The sequence below is a fragment of the Girardinichthys multiradiatus genome, chromosome 15, assembly GCF_021462225.1.
Source record: "Girardinichthys multiradiatus isolate DD_20200921_A chromosome 15, DD_fGirMul_XY1, whole genome shotgun sequence".
In the NCBI taxonomy this organism is placed as follows: Eukaryota; Metazoa; Chordata; class Actinopteri; order Cyprinodontiformes; family Goodeidae; genus Girardinichthys; species Girardinichthys multiradiatus.
Window position 1 is genome coordinate 39102841 of NC_061808.1, and position 18902 is coordinate 39121742.

Here is an 18902-nt window from a genome sequence, read left to right on the forward strand (position 1 = left end):
CCAGACAACATAGCCTCTAGGATCATTTGAGCACTCAAACCCCTCCACCACGTTAAGATGGCAGTTCAAGGAGGGGTATCCTATATAACATACAGCATAAATGTTTCAATATTTCTTTACACAAAATGATGTTGTGGAATTTTCTTAACAAGTGGAGAGAAGTTGACTCACAAGAAGAGAAAATCCGGACTTTGTCTTTATAAGTTTTATTCAAAGGCATTCAGCGTTTGAATGACTCCGTCACCGAGCAAGTCAGTTAAGCAGAGCCCCAATCAACAGTTACACACAGTATTTATACCAAACATGACAGTGTTATCTCAACTTCAAAGAGTTTGTGTTTTATTACCCTAGACCCTTCTCGGGTTCAGAGGTGACATAGTTATCTAGGAACAACCATCTGCTCTTCCCGAGACATCACCCTAACAAATGGGTTTTAACCATTAAACTTCTGATAATTGCTTTTACAGCTTCCTCCTCTAACACAGATGTTCTGAGGAGTGAGGTAACCTAAAGGTCATACACTTTGGAACACTTAATAAAAGAATTTCCATTACAATGAGAATCTTTTTTATTAACAAACATGACGAGACATAGTTTAGTGCAACAAAGAACAGTTTTGCTTTTAACATGGTCACCCTGGTATTGATTCTTTATCCACTTTTCTCTATTTTTTGCTAATTTCAGTCCTCTGTCAAGGAAGATTGTTGATGGCACCAAAACCCGAAAGTTGAAAACCAGCCACCTTCTGCGTGTAGATGAGCACGACTTCACCATGAGACCAGCTTTTGCAGGTAAACTCTGTGAACTTCTCCTGGTAGCAGTCATTTAATTCAGTTCAGGTCAGTTTACTTAAACACTTGCAGTTACAACAAATATCATCTAAAAAAATTATAGTCATATCCAATTTAAATGAATTCAGATTAGTCTAAATTCATTTCAGATCAATCCAAATGATCCCATTCCTGCCAATAATGTAGTCAGATCACAGAGGTGATGGCAGCAGTACCTCTGGTCAGTGGTAGTCTCCCAATAGCCAGTCTCTGTTAACCCCCTAGCTCCTACTACTACTAGTTTCAACGATGAATCTTTTCTTTCATGGAATCAGTCAGTTTTTATGGACAACTTGGTTGTCTCCCTCCGAAATCCATCTTTTTGTTTTGAAAGTTTGGATAAGTACCATGCCAATTTCTTGTTTTGCTTTTTTGTAAAACTTAAATGTTTCAGATCATCATGGAGTCTGAATGACAACCCTAAGAAGGGTAGAATATCTCAAGATGATCAAAAGAATTCAAGATCAGATGAGAGAAAATGGCCAAAAAACATCTTGATTACTTTTGGGAAGATATTCTGTCGACTGACATGAGAAAAGGGCAACATTTTGAAAGGTGTGAATCCTGTTACATCTGCAGTAAAACTAAAACAACATTTCAGAAAAAAGAACGTTATACCTTCAGTTGAACATGGCGGTGGCACTGTGATGGTCTAGGGCTACTTCAGGACTGTTTTAGGACCTTAACAACTTGCTGTAATTAAATATGAATTCTGATCTCCACCAAAAAACTCTGAGGTTTGAAGTCTTAAGCTCAAGCACACTTGGATCTGTCGTAGGGTCTAAAGCACATTAGAAGATTTTGGAGTTGCCTTGTCAAAGTCTGGATTTAAATCTGATTCAAATGATATGGCTTGACTTTAACCAGGCAGCTCATTGCCAGTTATCAAAAATGCTTGATGGCAGCTGTTGTTGCCAATGGTGGCACAGTTAGTAGGTGTGTGTGTGTGGGGGGGGGATTACTTTGTCACACAGGGCAGGTTTGTTGGATATACAGGTCCTTCTCAAAATATTAGCATATTGTGATAAAGTTCATTATTTTCCATAATGTCATGATGAAAATTTAACATTCATATATTTTAGATTCATTCCACACTAACTGAAATATTTCAGGTCTTTTATTGTCTTAATACGGATGATTTTGGCATACAGCTCATGAAAACCCAAATTTTCCTATCTCACAAAATTAGCATATTTCATCTGACCAATAAAAGAAAAGTGTTTTTAATACAAAAAACGTCAACCTTCAAATAATCATGTACAGTTATGCACTCAATACTTGGTCGGGAATCCTTTTGCAGAAATGACTGCTTCAATGCGGTGTGGCATGGAGGCCTGGGGAATGCGGCACCTGTAGCCCATTTCCTGTACACGCCTGTGCAGGGTGGCTCTGGATGTTTCTACTCCAGAATCAGTCCACTGCTTCCGCAGGACCCCAAGGTCTGGGTCCGGTCACCTCTTCTCGTTGTGCAGCGTTTTCTGACACACTTTTTCCTTCCCACAGACTTCCCACTGAGGTGCCTTGATACAGCCCTCTGGGAACAGCCTATTCGTTCAGAAATTTCTTTCTATGTCTTACCCTCTTGCTTGAGGGTGTCAATAGTGGCCTTCTGGACAGCAGTCAGGTCGGCAGTCTTACCCATGATTGGGGTTTTGAGTGATGAACCAGGCTGGGAGTTTTAAAGGCCTCAGGAATCTTTTGCAGGTGTTTAGAGTTAACTCGTTGATTCAGATCATTAGGTTCATAGCTCGTTTAGAGACCCTTTTAATGATATGCTAATTTTGTGAGATAGGAATTTTGGGTTTTCATGAGCTGTATGCCAAAATCATCCGTATTAAGACAATAAAAGACCTGAAATATTTCAGTTAGTGTGCAATAAATCTAAAATATATGAATGTTAAATTTTCATCATGACATGGAAAATAATGAACTTTATCACAATATGCTAATATTTTGAGAAGGACCTGTACTTCTTTCTCTTCATAAATGAAATAATCACATCATCACAACTGCTTCTTTTGTATTTACTCGTGTTATCTTTGTGTGCTATTAAAATTAGCCTTTAAATTTTCAAACAAAGTATGACAAAGAAAGCAAAAACATAAGTCTGTGAGCGGGCAAATACTTTTGTGCAGCACTGTACCTATCCAAAATGTAAAAATTAACAATGGAATATAGAGGGCTCAGACTAAGTGGCTGGTTTGAGAGAACTGACTGATTCCCTGACCTGAGTTTACCAGTATGCGCTACAAGATGTTTTAGGTTAACATTTCAGAATATTTGCTTAGCCTGTCAGCTGTTGGCTTGTCACAGTTACCTGAAAGTTCGTTTCTTCTATTCCGACCTTCACAGGAAGCACCTGATGATATATGGAGGTACTGCTTTCAAGGCCCAAAATGACAGAAAATGTTTGCCATGTTCTATCACACTAGGATTAAACTGACAGAGCACACAGTACCTGGAGCAGAACTCTTCCTCTTCTCGTTGCTACAGTCATGGTTCTTAATCCATTTAAAGCATTGCCAGATTTACAGTTGTTAATCCATGAGCAAATCAGTCTGGGATGGATGTCCTCTCAGTTTGTAGAAATTACATTAGGGTGATCCAGTCTGTGAAAGTTGAGTTTGACTAGAGAAATAAAGAGCTATGGTTCCTTTTATAAGTGCACCTGTATTCAGGGAGTATTAAGAGTTGTTTCACACTGTGTGCTTATTTGTGGCATCAGATGTACTGTGTGTCTATGTAAATTCAAAATGTGCAACTTAAGATAGAAACAGCTGGATGTGGCAATTTGAATTATCCCATTAAATAAACAATTCACTGTTTTAATAGTATAACAAAAGTCTAATTCCCTATATGCAAACTGGTTTATGAATAACTAAACCTGGTGGATTTTTAAAGAATATTTCCCACGAATCCCACTATCAAAAAGGCAATTTTTAACTTTACTCTGATTGTACATATGACTTAGCATTGTGTTTTGTATAAGCACATACTTATTGGACACTAAAATAACAGAAGCCTGGAAAACTTGTGGTGGTGTGATTGGTAAGGCATAACTTGCTCCTAACAAAGCATCAAAAGCCATAATATAATGCTCCTCTGTTCTAACTACATTCATCCTGTAAACCCAGATCATTTAAAACATATGCGCTTACAAATAACCAACATTAGTGCACTAAATTTCTTAGATGAGTGGTTATCGTGTAGTGTGTGGTGTAACTTTCTTAATTAGGAAAATGCAGGAGAAAGGCTGTTTGCTTAATGACTCAGATAATTAGTCTAATTAAAAAGGAATCACATTGTTAGCTAAAATCTGAAACCCACCCAAGAAACAGTTGCTTTTATGACCCAGTGTAAAAAACAAATAAATTGTGTTTTTATTTTGCTTCTATGCTTTTGTGATATTTGCATTTTAAAGAGCAAGATTTAGAATTATGTGAGCAGTTGCGATCTAACAGAGCTCTAATAAAGAAAAAACATGAATGTATCATTAAACCTTCTCTGGCAGCTGCGTGGGTCCATAAACAGATTGTTTTGCATTTTAATTTGACTTCAGGCATTACCTTCTCTTGGATGTTGATGTTTGTGTGGGGGACTTGAGGATCACCAGGAAACACCAGCAGATGTACTTTTGCATTACACTGAAGCCATAAAGCCATAAAGTCATCAGGAATTGCAAAGTGGAGATTTGCTTTAATAGACTAATAGGTCTCGTCTAAGAAGTAGTGAACACTTTGAGAATTTACTGATGCAAAAAGAATGCTTCAAAATCGCACAACAGCTTCTAATCAAATGCACATGCACCCTGGAAAACCAGACCTCTCATCTGCAGAGTCGCTTCTCATGTCAGTGTTTTTTAGCAGGTGTCTGATGTTATGTGACACTAGCAGACTCTCAGGATTTAATGTGTTAGGCATGTGTTGTGTGGCATATTGTATGAGTAAGAGAAAGGAGGACAAGACTGACAGCTGGAACTGGGCAGGAATTAATATCCCATCTTCCAGGTAGCAGATTTGCTGGGCCTTTAGTTATGTAAGCCTGGAACCCATACTGCTTCGCAGATTAACAATACTGTTGCAGTCAATGTCACTGCACCAAAAAATGGACAGAAGGTTCTGTCAATTTGTTTTTTAGTTAATGATCAGGATAATGGGATACTCTTCCATATCCTTTTAAATCTCAAATTGTCCCTATTTTTAATTCACTCAATAATCTGAGCAACCTCATCAACAAATAGGAGAATCCTGTCAAGTATTTAATGAAACATCTCATGTGAAATGATTTGAGTTATTAGTCATGGCTTAGAATACTATCCTGTTATTTTTCGGAGTGAGTGCTTCGAAGAGTGACTTCATGACAAGGAAGCAGACCATGCCACTGACTGCATCACAGCCAAAATCATCAGTTAAAGAAAACCAAATATCACCTTGTTTGTTTCAATAAAAACTCCCATATGATACAATTATTCTTTTTGGGGAGACAAAAACTATATTTTTTATCACTGGGAGAACATCCAGTAATGAGGTTAGAAAGCCAGTGTATTTCATTCAGTCCAGATATTTATAGAGTACAGCTCCAACTCACATCAGAGTCACTTCAGGTCGCCTTACATAAAAACAAAGAGTTTCATTTCAATTCATTTAATTATTTTTGATCCAATTGATCAAATAAATGTTCCTGAACTTAACTGAACTACACTATACTGAAATAAACAGAGTTAGAATAAACGAAACTGACTTGAACAAAATTTTATTTGACCTAAATTTAACTTGGATACTTTATAAATTAGCTAAATTCAATGTAAAACGTGATTTCAGTCCATGTCAGTTGAGCGTATTTTAATTCAACATCTAATATCACATCATTCATACCCTGTGGTTATGTTTGGTTATGTGAAATAAATTAGAAGTGGGTGAACGTCATGATAGGAAGACTTCGGTGATTAAAACTGCCCAAAACCAAAGGGTAATTTAATAGGTCATTAATAAGCAAGCTTCATTATATCTATGTGGTGTGTTCAGAGCCCAAAGAAAGGTGAGAGAACGAAAACAGGAAAGTGTCCATATATAGACTATACATAAACTTCATAGCACATCCTTAAAACTACTAATAATAAGCTCTTTGATATTCATCTGCAGGTCCTGCTGTCCCTGTTGGAGTGGATGTTCAGGTGGAGAGTTTGGACAGCATATCCGAGGTTGACATGGTGAGCTGCTTGAATGTCTGAACGCCACACAATGCAAACAGTGTAAAACTATCAGGGTCATCTGACTGCGAGTAAAACTCTTATCTGCAGCAGATCATTAGAAATGATCAAAACCAGTTAGATTAAAAATAATAACTGGCTATATTAGATTGTACTTCATGTAATGAGTTATTGAATGGAGCAGAAACATTCAGCTGCCCATCTGCTAACAGTGACAAGACGACATGAACATATCTCTCTGATTTTGTATTCCGCCACTGGCTGCCTGTTTCTTACAGATTTGTTAATAAGATGTAACTTTTAATTTTTCTTTTTAAATCCACTGGGGATCCCTACATCCCCAGTAGATCTCTAAAACCAGAAGCTCTTAGTTGTTCCTAGGACTTGGCTCGTGACCAGGGTAGACAGAGCTTTTTCACCCACCAGTTGTAGGCTCAGAAATAGTCTTCCTCTTTCTGTGAGGTCTGTCAAAACACTAAATAATTGATCTTTTGAAAATGGCTTTTCATTCCAGAGAATACGACTATTAGGCTAGTTCTTCTATGCCTCTTAAGGCTGAATTTATTGCTTAGTACATTTTTATTTTTATTTTTTTTATCTTCCTTTTTAGTTTTTTATTTACCTGAACAGAACTTTGGTTGCCTTTTGGTATGTATAAATAAATAAAGGGTGATGATGATTACTGGAAGCTGTAAACAAATGAACACTAATGCAACCCATGGGGAGGATGCTGTGTTCAGTTGCAGCAACTAATGAGTCAGAGCAAGAATCTTCTCCCTAACAGCATATGAACAAAAGCTTGATACAAAATTGGCACATTGCTTTTCAATTAAAAAATAAGTTATTAATCCCTTAGAGAAACTAAAAACAAGAAACAGGTTAGAAGAATGTCTATTTGGGTTAAATTAACCCATGAAGCTGTCCTTGCCAGGGCATCTCTATGACAACACCAGTGGAGGGTTTGACGCAGTTCACAAAAAATTTGTTTCTGTAGTAGTAATTTACTATTAGACATGACTTTACTCAACAGAGTATACTCTACTGAGTAAATCACGTCTGTATTCAGTATTAAGTACAGTATAATCCCAACTGAAATGCAAGCTAATTTTCCTGAAACACTTTTACTGAAAGTTATAATACATCAAAATAGGTTTGAGTCATGTAATTAAATCAGCCTTCTGTTCTGTTTGTAAACTGTACCTAAAATGACATTGTAGAAGCTCATGTTTAAGAGGGCACATGAGGATTATGTTTAATCTGGATCTCAAGGTTGTGGATTTAATTGATTTTGAGCAAAAGGAAGAACCACGACTGATTCCAGATTTTAGCTGCTGTTAATGATATTAAATCAAAATGTTGTAGGGTACTTAGTCCTAAGTCATAACTATTTGCTATTTTTGACCTTATGCTGCTTTATCCAGTTTTTTATCCTCCTTATCAACCATACTTAAAATAAAAACAGATTCTTCACTTACATCATTTAGAATTAACTGAAACTGACTTGATCTCCTACACAAACATTTCAATTACTGTTTACTAAAAAATATGTTTGAGCAACTAGAAATAATGTATTAAAAGCTGCTCATAAGAACATGAAGTTCTTGCTCTCTTTGCAAGAACCAAAGTTTTGAACAGCAGATTCTACATCTTCTTCCAGACCACTTGGCCCTTTCGAAAATAAACGTTTCTATGATGACATGAAAACCTGTTGTACATTAACAATATAAAACATCCTAAACATATGTACAAAACAACAGTGCTCATGATAACAACTAACTAATTACAATCACATAGTGGCAAGAAATAGGCAAATAACCTTCCTTCCTGGGAGCTGTATAGGAGGATGGGTTGAAACTGTGCATTCTGGGATCCAGAGTTTTAACATTCTCTTTCCTGTGTGTAGTTAAGTCCTTGTTTCATCTCAACAAACCGTTAAGCTTGTTTCACTTAGTGACTTAAGTTACTGAAATAAAATAACTTTTCCAAAATATTCTAATTTATTGAATATGACTTCTACTAAGGAGACACATATTTAAGACTTATATACAGTAAATAATGAAAGGCTTTTTGTAAACCAAGCAATACAGCCATTTAGCAGTAATACAGACAGTGAATACATTTCTAAAATAAAGCCAACATTGAAAGTCATTCCGAAACCCATAAACAACGTCATATAAAAGAAATAAATGATCCAAACCTTTGTCTGTATAAAGTACAGACACTATCCAAATTGTATTCACTTGTGTGATAAACTATCTTAAATTGCATCACTTACATTTTATGGGGACGTGGAACAGCAATTTAGTCTGTCTGAATTCTGTGACTATTTTCTGTTACTGTCACCTATTGGTATGGCCCTTGCGCATTTAATTAATTTAGTTGACTTTAGTTGGTTTGATAAATCTTGTAGTATGTGATCCTTCAGCAGGTGCAGTTGTTTGATGTGTGATCGTCAGTCTTTCAGTTGTGAACCAAAAATCTGCTGATCTGTACTCTAAACTTCGAGTACACAAACATTTGTGCAATTTGGTGGAGTGTTTAATTTAAAGCAGCTCAACTTTTTTTTCTGTATGATTTATGCCAGTTGAACAGTTCTCTACACAGTTGCAACAGTGTTAGATAAACACGCACAGATGCATGAATGGATGGATGGACGGATGGACTATTTTAATAGTCCCTATGATATTGCATGAAACTGTTGGATGAAAAGCTGACTGAAATGGGTCTGTGCACTGCAGTGATTGTTGAATGCCAGTTCCCAGGCTGTATCTGGCCTCTGAGTGAATTCCTTGCGAGTGTTAAGTTATAATAAAGCAAGAAGACTCTTACTGAAATTAGACACTGAAACACTGCAACATTCTCCCACTACAATGATCTAGCTCATTGGGTTAATATTAGGGTGACAGTCCTGTAGATTTGCCTTCTGATGATGTGTTGAAGGACTGATTTATTTGAGGTTTAGGCAGGAATATACTGTGACTATGTTAAAAGAAAAGAAAACTACTTCAAGGCAAGGCAAGTTTATATTGCACATTTCAGTAGCATGACAATTCAAAGTGCTGTACATGAAAAAAACAGACAGAGACATATTAGGAAAAGTGCATTACAGTGGCATGAAGGTAATTAAATAATTACCAAACACAAATAATTAAAGAGCATAAAAATTAATAATTAAAATAAGATGATAATAAAAAAAGATAAAAATGAAAGATTACTGATAAAATTATCATTCATGTTAATGTCTAATGTAGTGAAGGTTAAATAACCATAAATTTCAACCAAACACTGCTCTCCTTCAGGGATCACTTTGTTTTACCTTAGAATCCTGAGTTAATTTTATTAAACTGATTTTTTGCTTTTTGCAACAAACACACCAAATCAAGAATACTGAGCCCCTTTAACACATTTTAAAAATATATAACAAATAAACACAGCTTTGCAAGAGCTATTTGTTAATTACAGTCAATAAGCAACATTTAGCCTCTTGGTGTTTGGGGCATGTCATACATTTTATTAAATCTATGTTAACAGATTATCAGATCCCCGCTTGCTGCATGTCACATGCAGTCATGGTTTGGGGCCTGCTCTAGCTCTTGGTAAGGTGGTGCCTCCTAAGTGTCCCTGGCCTCACAGGGACACTTGATGGATACTTCCGGTGGCTAGGGCTTGGTTGACTGAGTGTGTGTCTAAGTAAGGAAAGGGGTTAGGGTTTGAAGTGGGTGATTTGGGTAGAACTTAGTTGGAGGAGTGTTAAGACTGCCTTGGGGTGGACAGCCATGAGGGTTGGTTTTCTGGGTGCATCTGCTGGGCCTGCGGCTGCGTCCTGACTGGTCTGGGGGGATTCCTGTATCCTGGGCTGCTGGTGGGTTGCTCACTGCACTTGTTGACCTGAGTTCTCCCAGACTGCTGCCGCATGGGGGCGACCTAACTGCAATGGGGCGTGTGAAAACTGGTGAGCTGGCTTCCTGTGGGGAATTGATGCCCACGCCCAGCGCCCATCCCCTTCTCCTTGACACATGCAAAATTACACAACAGTATGGTCTTGGGATGTTGTCTGATGGACCTTGTGGGCATGGGGGGACTCTGATGTCAGCAAGCTGTATGGTCTCCAACACCTCAACTGCAACCCTACTTCTATTGGACTTGAGACACACACACACAGACATTAATTGCAACACTTCTCATAAACACAGACATTTATACATAGACCAAGGATGAGGATGGGGGGACTGGGCGCTGACAACAGGGTGTGAGGGTGACCTTATAATTTGTAAAAGAGGTGAGTGACGTGGAGATGAACCCACCACATCACAGTGTCTTTTATTCTAAATTACATTTTAAATGTTTTAAAATAAATACAGGTATTATTTCCCTCCTTATATTCAATAAAAGCTGCTAATCAGCCCAAACCAATTACAGGGGTTGGACAATGAAACGGAAACACCTGGTTTTAGACCACAATAATTTATTAGTATGGTGTAGGGCCTCCTTTTGCGGCCAATACAGCATCAATTCGTCTTGGGAATGACATATACAAGTCCTGCACAGTGGTCAGAGGGATTTTAAGCCATTCTTCTTGCAGGATAGTGGCCAGGTCACTACGTGATACTGGTGGAGGAAAACGTTTCCTGACTCGCTCCTCCAAAATACCCCAAAGTGGCTCAATAATATTTAGATCTGGTGACTGTGCAGGCCATGGGAGATGTTCAATTTCACTTTCATGTTCATTAAACCAATCTTTCACCAGTCTTGCTGTGTGTATTGGTGCATTGTTATCCTGATACACGGCACCGCCTTCAGGAAACAATGTTTGAACCATTGGATGCACATGGTCCTCAAGAATGGTTCAGTAGTCCTTGGCAGTGACACGCCCATCTAGCACAAGTATTGGGCCAAGGGAATGCCATGATATGGCAGCTCAAACCATCACTGATCCACCCCCATGCTTCACTCTGGGCATGCAACAGTCTGGGTGGTACGCTTCTTTGGGGCTTCTCCACACCGTAACTCTCCCGGATGTGGGGAAATCAGTAAAGGTGGACTCATCAGAGAACAATACATGTTTCACATTGTCCACAGCCCAAGATCTTCGCTCCTTGCACCATTGAAACCAACATTTGGCATTGGCATGAGTGACCAAAGGTTTGGCTATAGCAGCACGGCCGTGTACATTGACCCTGTGGAGCTCCTGACGGACAGTTCTGGTGGAAACAGGAGAGTTGAGGTGCACATTTAATTCTGCCGTGATTTGGGCAGCCTGTGGTTTTATGTTTTTTGGATACAATCCGGGTTAGCACCCCAACATCCCTTTCAGACAGCTTCCTCTTGCATCCACAGTTAATCCTGTTGGATGTGGTTCGTCCTTCTTGGTGGTATGCTGACATTACCCTGCATACTGTGGCTCTTGATACATCACAAAGACTTGCTGTCTTGGTCACAGATGCACCAGCAAGACGTGCACCAACAATTTGTCCTCTTTTGAACTCTGGTATGTCACCCATAATGTTGTGTGCATTTCAATATTTTGAGCAAAACTGTACTCTTACCCTGCTAATTGAACCTTCGCACTCTGCTCCTACTGGTGCAATGTGCAATCAATGAAGACTAGCTACCAGGCTGGTCCAATTTAGCCATGAAACCTCCCACACTAAAATGACAGGCGTTTCAGACTGAGGGGACAATTGGACAAATTATAGGGCATAAATGATATTCCAGTAAGGTAGTTGTAATAATTGCCAAAATATGTGAAGCACTAATGGTACAGACTTTATACCTTTACATTTTACATAATCCTTCATTACACCTGAATTTCCCCAGTGAAGGAGATTTCTATTCTGTCCTATTCTATAGTAAAACTTCCATTGCCTCCTCTTTTGCAATAGCAAAGGTTCTTTTCTGGTGTATAATGTGTTACTGTAGCCATTATTTCCAAGTGATCTGGGCTTATGTAATGCCACGAGGAGAACGGGATAAAGAGTGATCTGTCACATGGGGCAGCAGTGTTGGCACAGGACATCTTCCAGATGCAGAGTAGCAAGGTGAAATGAGGCAATGGGACTCCAACAAGCTTGGATCAATAGAAACCGTGGCCAGTTACATGATTCAATGAACATATGTTTCACACTTCTGTAGAGCATGTGCAATTGGTCCTGACATAAGCAAGTAATCCAGCTGGCATGGGTCAAACTGCTGTAATCCTAGAGGAATTTAATAAACTAGAGAAGGCAAGCAAGTTGAGTCCTTATAGTGACACTTAATCCAGTTTATGTCCACCCTATGCCACCCACCACCATCCCCCATCGTCACTCTCCTCTCCCTTAGGACTTCACCATGACTCTGTATCTAAGGCACTACTGGAAGGACGAAAGGTTGGCTTTTCCAAGCGCCACAAATAAGAGCATGACATTTGACGGGCGCCTGGTAAAAAAAATCTGGGTCCCTGATGTGTTCTTTGTCCATTCTAAGAGGTCTTTCATCCACGACACCACCACTGACAACATCATGCTGAGGGTCTTCCCAGATGGGCATGTTCTGTACAGCCTAAGGTAAGGATGACAACTAATTTGGCAGGCTCCCGTGCAGCCAGCTTTGACACTGTCTTTTCTTTATTCCACAGGGTAACAGTTACTGCTGCTTGCAACATGGATTTTAGTCGTTTCCCTTTGGACTCACAGACATGCACACTGGAGCTCGAGAGCTGTAAGTTTCAAAAATGCTGATTTTACACCCTTTTGTTGCAGCGTGTTTCCTATTATGAGTTAATAAAAGCATTTTGGGAACAGCTTGTATACCTCACTAAGTGGAATCAACAATCTCCAGATTGCTATAAGACACTGCTGTTCTATATATGCCTTAAAGGTCCAGTGCTTCTTCAGTCACTTTCCTGACATCCTTTTCTGGTTCTTTTAAGGTACCCTGCCTGGCCAAAAAAAAAAGTCGCCACCTGGATTTAACTAAGCAAATAGGTACGAGCCTCCCATTGGATAATTACTGCAAGGGCGATTATGTTGCAACTGGCAACAAGTTATTTAACCCCAACTGGCGCAATGAGTTGCTTCTCTTTTCTTTAACAATCACGTCAAAAGACACATCCCGTGGTGGTAGAAAAGATGTCAGTCTGTTTGAGAAGGGTCAAATCATTGGCATGCATCAAGCAGAGAAAACTTCTAAGGAGATTGCAGAAACTACAAAAATTGGGTTAAGAACTGTCCAAAGGATTATTAAAAACTGGAAGGATACTGGGGACCCATTGTCTTTGAAGAAGAAAAGTGGCCTGAAAAAAACCCTAAATGATTGTGATCGGCGTTCACTTAAACGTTTGGTGAAATCAAATTGAAGAAAAACAACAGTAGAACTCCGGGCCATGTTTAATAGAGCATTTCCACACGCACAATGTGAAGGGAACTCAAGGGATTGGGACTGAACAGCTGTGTAGCCTTAAGTAAACCACTAATCAGTGAGGCTAACTAGAAAAAAAGGCTTCAATTTGCTAGGTAGCATAAAGATTGGACTCTGGAGCAATGGAAAAAGGTCTAATGGTCTGATGAGTCCAGATTTACCCTGTTCCAGAGTGATGGGCGCAGGTGAAGTGATGCACCCATCATGCCTAGTGCCTACTGTACAAGCCTGTGGGGGCAGTGCTATGATCTGGGGTTGCCGCAGTTGGTCAGGTCTGGGTTTAGCACCAGTATGTGTTCAAAGAAAGACGTCAGTTGACTACCTGAATATACTGAATGACCAGGTAATTCCATCAATGGATTTTTTCTTCCCTAATGGCACAGGCATATTCCAAGATGATGATGCCAGGATTCATCGGACTCGAATTGTGAAAGAGTGGTTCAGGGACAGTGGCGTGCACAGACATTTTGGGGGGCAAGTGCTCAAGTGGAAAAAAAGGGCACCTTGTGCGGCACATGGAGCTGCCGGTTGCCTTTGTAGTGTGAGATTTTTTACAGGCACAACATGAACATAATTTATATGTATTACTAAGCAACCCCAAAACAAACTGTCCTGTGGGTTGAAGGGAAATGACCACCCAGGAAAAAAAAACTCAAAACAAGAATGCATTTGACAAAATTCTCAAGATTAATAAGGCAACAAAATTATCATAGACTGATTTAAAGTTAGATTACTGATTCACTACCTGAACTTCCTGAGTCAAATTTGAAACTTACGTTATCCTTCATTTTTTTTTCTTTTTACACACTGAGCACAACGTGTTTGTCTTGACTATATCATTCTGTACTTTTATCACAAAATGTCTTCGGCACTAAATAACCTTATGTTGTAGCAAAGCAGGTTACACTGCCAAATTTACCAGGTAGGTCACACTAAATGAGTTATCTTCAGAAATGTGAGTAGCCAGTGACTATTCTACAGTGTAAATCAACTATACCCAGAAAATGAGTTATAAAATCTTTATAGTCAAAATGAAACCAACATCAGAGAATATGATCATAAGAAGAATCACCTATACTTCTGCATGTAGCCAGTGTGATATATGACAGAAATTATTCTTTGAGAATAAAAATTTATGAGATTACAAGTCCTGAGAACTGATAAGATGTCTGCTATTTAGAAAATAAAATACTCTGATCACATCATCATTTTTACACACACTGAAGTAGAAAATACAACTTAGCCTACATGCCCCACATTTACTGAACTTTAAAGGTATTTTAGTAGTGTATGAATTGTAATGTTAACCAGCTCATTTGGCCGTATTTCCAATCTTAAAAAAACATGAGTCAAACAGAAGTCATCATGGACCATAATAGCAAATGTAATACCGATATCTATGAGATAGATTTGAATTTATTTTTTTCTTCTAATTTAATCTAAGAGTTAAATCGTAGACATTGTCCCGGCGCATGGTGGCGGCCATAGAAGACATAGCGGGTAAAGGTATGCCATTCATTGGCCTGTTCTGCTTAGATAAAATGGTGGCAGGTGAAGTTTTAACTTTTTCATCTGAAGTTTAGGAAGCAAGTATATTCGTTTTGTTTGTTTCCTGGATGGTTAGCCGGCCTGTCGGCAGGGCAGGGCTCTATGTGACGGCAGAGGGGAGGAGAGAAGAGGTAAGCTGCACCAGCGCACGACCACCTCTCGGCTCTGCTCGCAGCCCGTCTCCGTTGAGAGACACACGAGGCGGGACACGTATGTGTGTTGGCGAAGGGGGGGGGGGTATTTCAAAATATGGGGCACTGGTATTATAGGCCTTTAAATTCAGAAATTTTACCTTGGGCCCCACACTATACACTGTAAAAAAAAAAAAAAAGATTTCAGGAGGGCACTTTTATCTCCAAAGGATAAAAGGAGCATGACACATCATTCTCACACATGGATTGGCCACCACAGAGTCCAGACCTAAACCCCATTGAGAATTTTTGGGATGTGCTGGGGAAGGCTTTGCGCAGCAGTCAGACTCTACCATCATCAATCCAAGATCTTGGTGAAAAATTAATGCAACACTGGGCGGAAATAAATCTTGTGACAATGCAGACACTTATCGAAACAATGCCACAGCGGATGCGTGCCGTAATCAAAGCTAAAGGTGGTCCATCAAAATATTAGTGTGTTTTTTGGCAACTTTTTTTTTGCCGAGGCAGTGTATATTAAATGGATTAACTTTTACTGTAAAGTCTTCCTGGATCCTGTAAAGTTTTATACCCAACTCCTCCAATTACTGCTAGCCTTCAAACATAAATAGAAAATGCTTCTAATCTGACAGGGGTTCCCACTTGTATTAGATCAACTCATTCTGTACCTTGAATGGAGTACAGTACTAATTCAATTCAGTTTTATTTACATAGCGCCAATTCACAACACATGTTGTCTCAAGGCACATCACAAAGGGTTTGGAATGGTATAGGGTTGTTGGGGAGGTTAGATTAAACTACTGAGGTTTAGAGTTTGGCCATTTTAGAATGGGCTATGTGTAGGGGTATTAAGTAAAATAATACACTGATAAAGTGTGTCCATGTAGAGCCCACTGGTGGCTATTGTTATACTAAAAACTACAAGGATTGGGGGTACCTCTCTCTATCAGACTGATTATAAACATTGGAAAAGAGAAGGGGTCGCACAGGTAGCAGAAATGGTGGGTGTGTTTGCACCTCAACCATAACTGAGCCAGTTTAGGCTAAACCTGACTCCCCCTTACTCCATCCAACAGGGAGGGAGGAGGGCAGAGGTAAAGATAATTGGAGAGTGTTGTTCCCTGTTGCATTGTGTGAAAGGTGGGTAACTTTAAAATGGGCTAAGTCAATTCAATCGAATCATATAGATTTCAAGTCAGACACATGCATTCCAATTAAAAACTAACCATTGAATAGAACAGTCAGATTCAGTTATTTATTCAAATAGGATAAAAAGTTTTTCTGTCTAAGGAAACCCAGCAGATTGCATTGAGTCAGTGACTTATAGCAGTCACTCCTCCTGGATGAGCATGTAGCGACAGTGGACAGTCACTGGCATTGACTTTGCAGCAATCCCTCATACTGTGCATGCATGTTGCGACGGTGGAGAGGAAAAACTCCCTTTTAACAGGAAGTAATTTCCAGCACAACCACTCAGTGTGAGCGGCCATCTGCCACAACCGACTGGGGGTTTGAAAGAACAGAGCAGAGAAGGAAAAAGAACACAGAAGCAGAACACAGAAGCACTGATCCAGGAGTACTTTCTATGGGAAGGAAAAGTAAATGTTAATGGATGTAGCTCCTTTAGTCGTTTCAACTAGGAAGAAAGGACAGATAAACTCTGAGCCAGTTTTCAAGGTTAGAGTACGAAAGAGAACACATACAGTTAGTCACAGTAAAAGCTCAGTCAGTAGGAGAGAGACAGGGTTAAACACTGAAAGACAGGGCCAAGTGTATCATCAGTAGAAGGTGAGCATTACGTTGTTGCCAGCAGAAGCTTGGACGATGCCCCACTCCATGAAGGTGTCACAGGTAGACCAGGCCAGGTGTAGCTTCTAGGAAGAGAAAAGAGAGAGAACAAAAAGTACTCGTACTCTTCGTCTTCCGCTTATCCGGGACCGGGTCACGGGGGCAGCAGACTCAGCAGAGACACCCAGACGTCCCATTCCCCAGACCCCTCCTCCAGCTCCTCCGCAGGGAGCCCAAGGCGTTCCCAGGCCAACCGAGAGACATAGTCCCTCCAGCGTGTCCTGGGCCGTCCCCTGGGCCTCCTCCCGGTGGGATGTGCCTGGAACACCTCCCGAGGAAGGCGTCCATGAGACATCCGGTATAGATGCCCGAGCCACCTCAACTGGCTCCTCTCGATGTGGAGGAGCAGCGGCTCTACTCCGAGCCCCTCCCGGATGGCCATGCACCTCACCCTATCTCTACAGGAGTGCCCAGCCACAGCCACCCTACGGAGGAAGCTCATTTCAGCCGCTTGTATCCGGGATCTCGTTCTTTCGGTCATGACCCACAGTTCATGGCCATAGGTGAGGGTAGGAACGTAGACTGACCGGTAAATCGAGAGCTTCGCTTTTCGGCTTAGCTCTCTCTTCACCACAACGGACCGGCACAGTGCCCCATTACTGCGGCAGCCGCACCGATCCATCTGTCGATCTCCCACTCCATTTTTCCCTCACTCGTGAACAAGACCCCGAGATACTTAAACTCCTCCACTTGAGGCAGGAACTCCCCTCTGACCTGAAGAGGACAAGCCACCCTTTTCCGGTCGAGTACCATGGCCTCTGACTTGGAAGAGCTGATCTTAATCCCAGCCGCTTCACACTCGGCTGCGAACCGCCCAAGTGCATGCTGTAGGTCTTGGCTAGAGGGGGCCAGCAAGACCATGTCATCTGCAAAAAGAAGAGACAAAATCCACTGGTCCCCAAACCATAAAACCTACTTCCTATTCTAAAATCATTATCTATGCTATTATCAGCTTAAATAATCACTAGTAACTATTAAAGGTTGAGGCTTTTATTTTGAAAATTTCACCAAGCCTTATTTTAAAGAGCTGACCTGGTCCTATTTCCTAGACTGGATGAGCTCCAACATTAGTGTGAAGCCCCGTGCTGCAATTTTCTATAGTTTTAAATGTAAAGGCTTTTGTTTGGTAGAGCATGTTTTGTCTTATTTTGAAAATCTAGCAGGGTTGTCCTTTCAAATCCCAAGGCTAAATGGTCTGAAATCATTGTTTATGCTATTATCAGCTTTCAAAAAATCATTAGTAAATATGGAAGGTTGATGTTCAGTGTGAAACAAAAAGGCTTTTATTAGGTAGAGTATGTGTAGGTCTTATTTTGAAAGTCTACTATGGTTGTCAGCTATGACTGACTTATTGTGATCACTCATGGAAGCTTCTGGCCTGAGATCAGTCTCAGAGCCACTCTCTGTCAGAGGTTACTTAAGTTCACTGGCAGCTGTGTTCTGTTACTATGGTAATTAATGAGCGGCCAACAGCTGCTGTTTCTCACTCAAGCAGCACCACACTTTGTATCTCATCATGGCCTGGCTTTATAACATGGTGGCACATGCTCCCGAAGTGCTGCCCATAACTCGGAAACCGTAAGGGCTATCAACGTCATTCTTGGACCGTTTTTCTCAGAACGGACAGGGCAACGAGAATATTATGAGGTGTGACTCTGTGAAACAGTGGATAATTTTGACCATTTTTAACCTGAGTGAAGGTGAATTTTTCACTGTCAAACAAACCTACTTCACGAGGAAACGATAAAAGGTATCCAAATAATTTTTGGGCCGTAGGTATCAGCAGGGATTGGTGAACAATCCTGGAGATTTTCATGTGTCCACATAAATCCGTGTAAGAGATGTGACAGTGTAGAAAAGTGGATAATTTTGAAATTTGTTAATTTCAAGCGATTCTGGGAAGGACAGATTTGGTAC

The 18902-nt window shown here is 40.1% G+C and overlaps 1 protein-coding gene across 3 annotated transcripts in view; it reads left to right on the forward strand.

Moving 5' to 3' along the window:
• The window catches only part of LOC124882419 (gamma-aminobutyric acid receptor subunit rho-2-like), a 55176-nt gene that overhangs the window by 12079 nt on the left and 24195 nt on the right, over window positions 1–18902 (forward strand). For 2 of the 3 annotated variants that reach the window (XM_047388794.1, XM_047388795.1), the window contains 4 exons: window positions 685–791; window positions 5972–6039; window positions 12361–12584; window positions 12656–12738. In XM_047388794.1, the coding sequence (XP_047244750.1) occupies window positions 685–791; window positions 5972–6039; window positions 12361–12584; window positions 12656–12738 (482 nt within the window). The remainder of the gene's footprint in view (window positions 1–684; window positions 792–5971; window positions 6040–12360; window positions 12585–12655; window positions 12739–18902) is intronic. The other variant, XM_047388796.1, reaches the window with a different exon arrangement.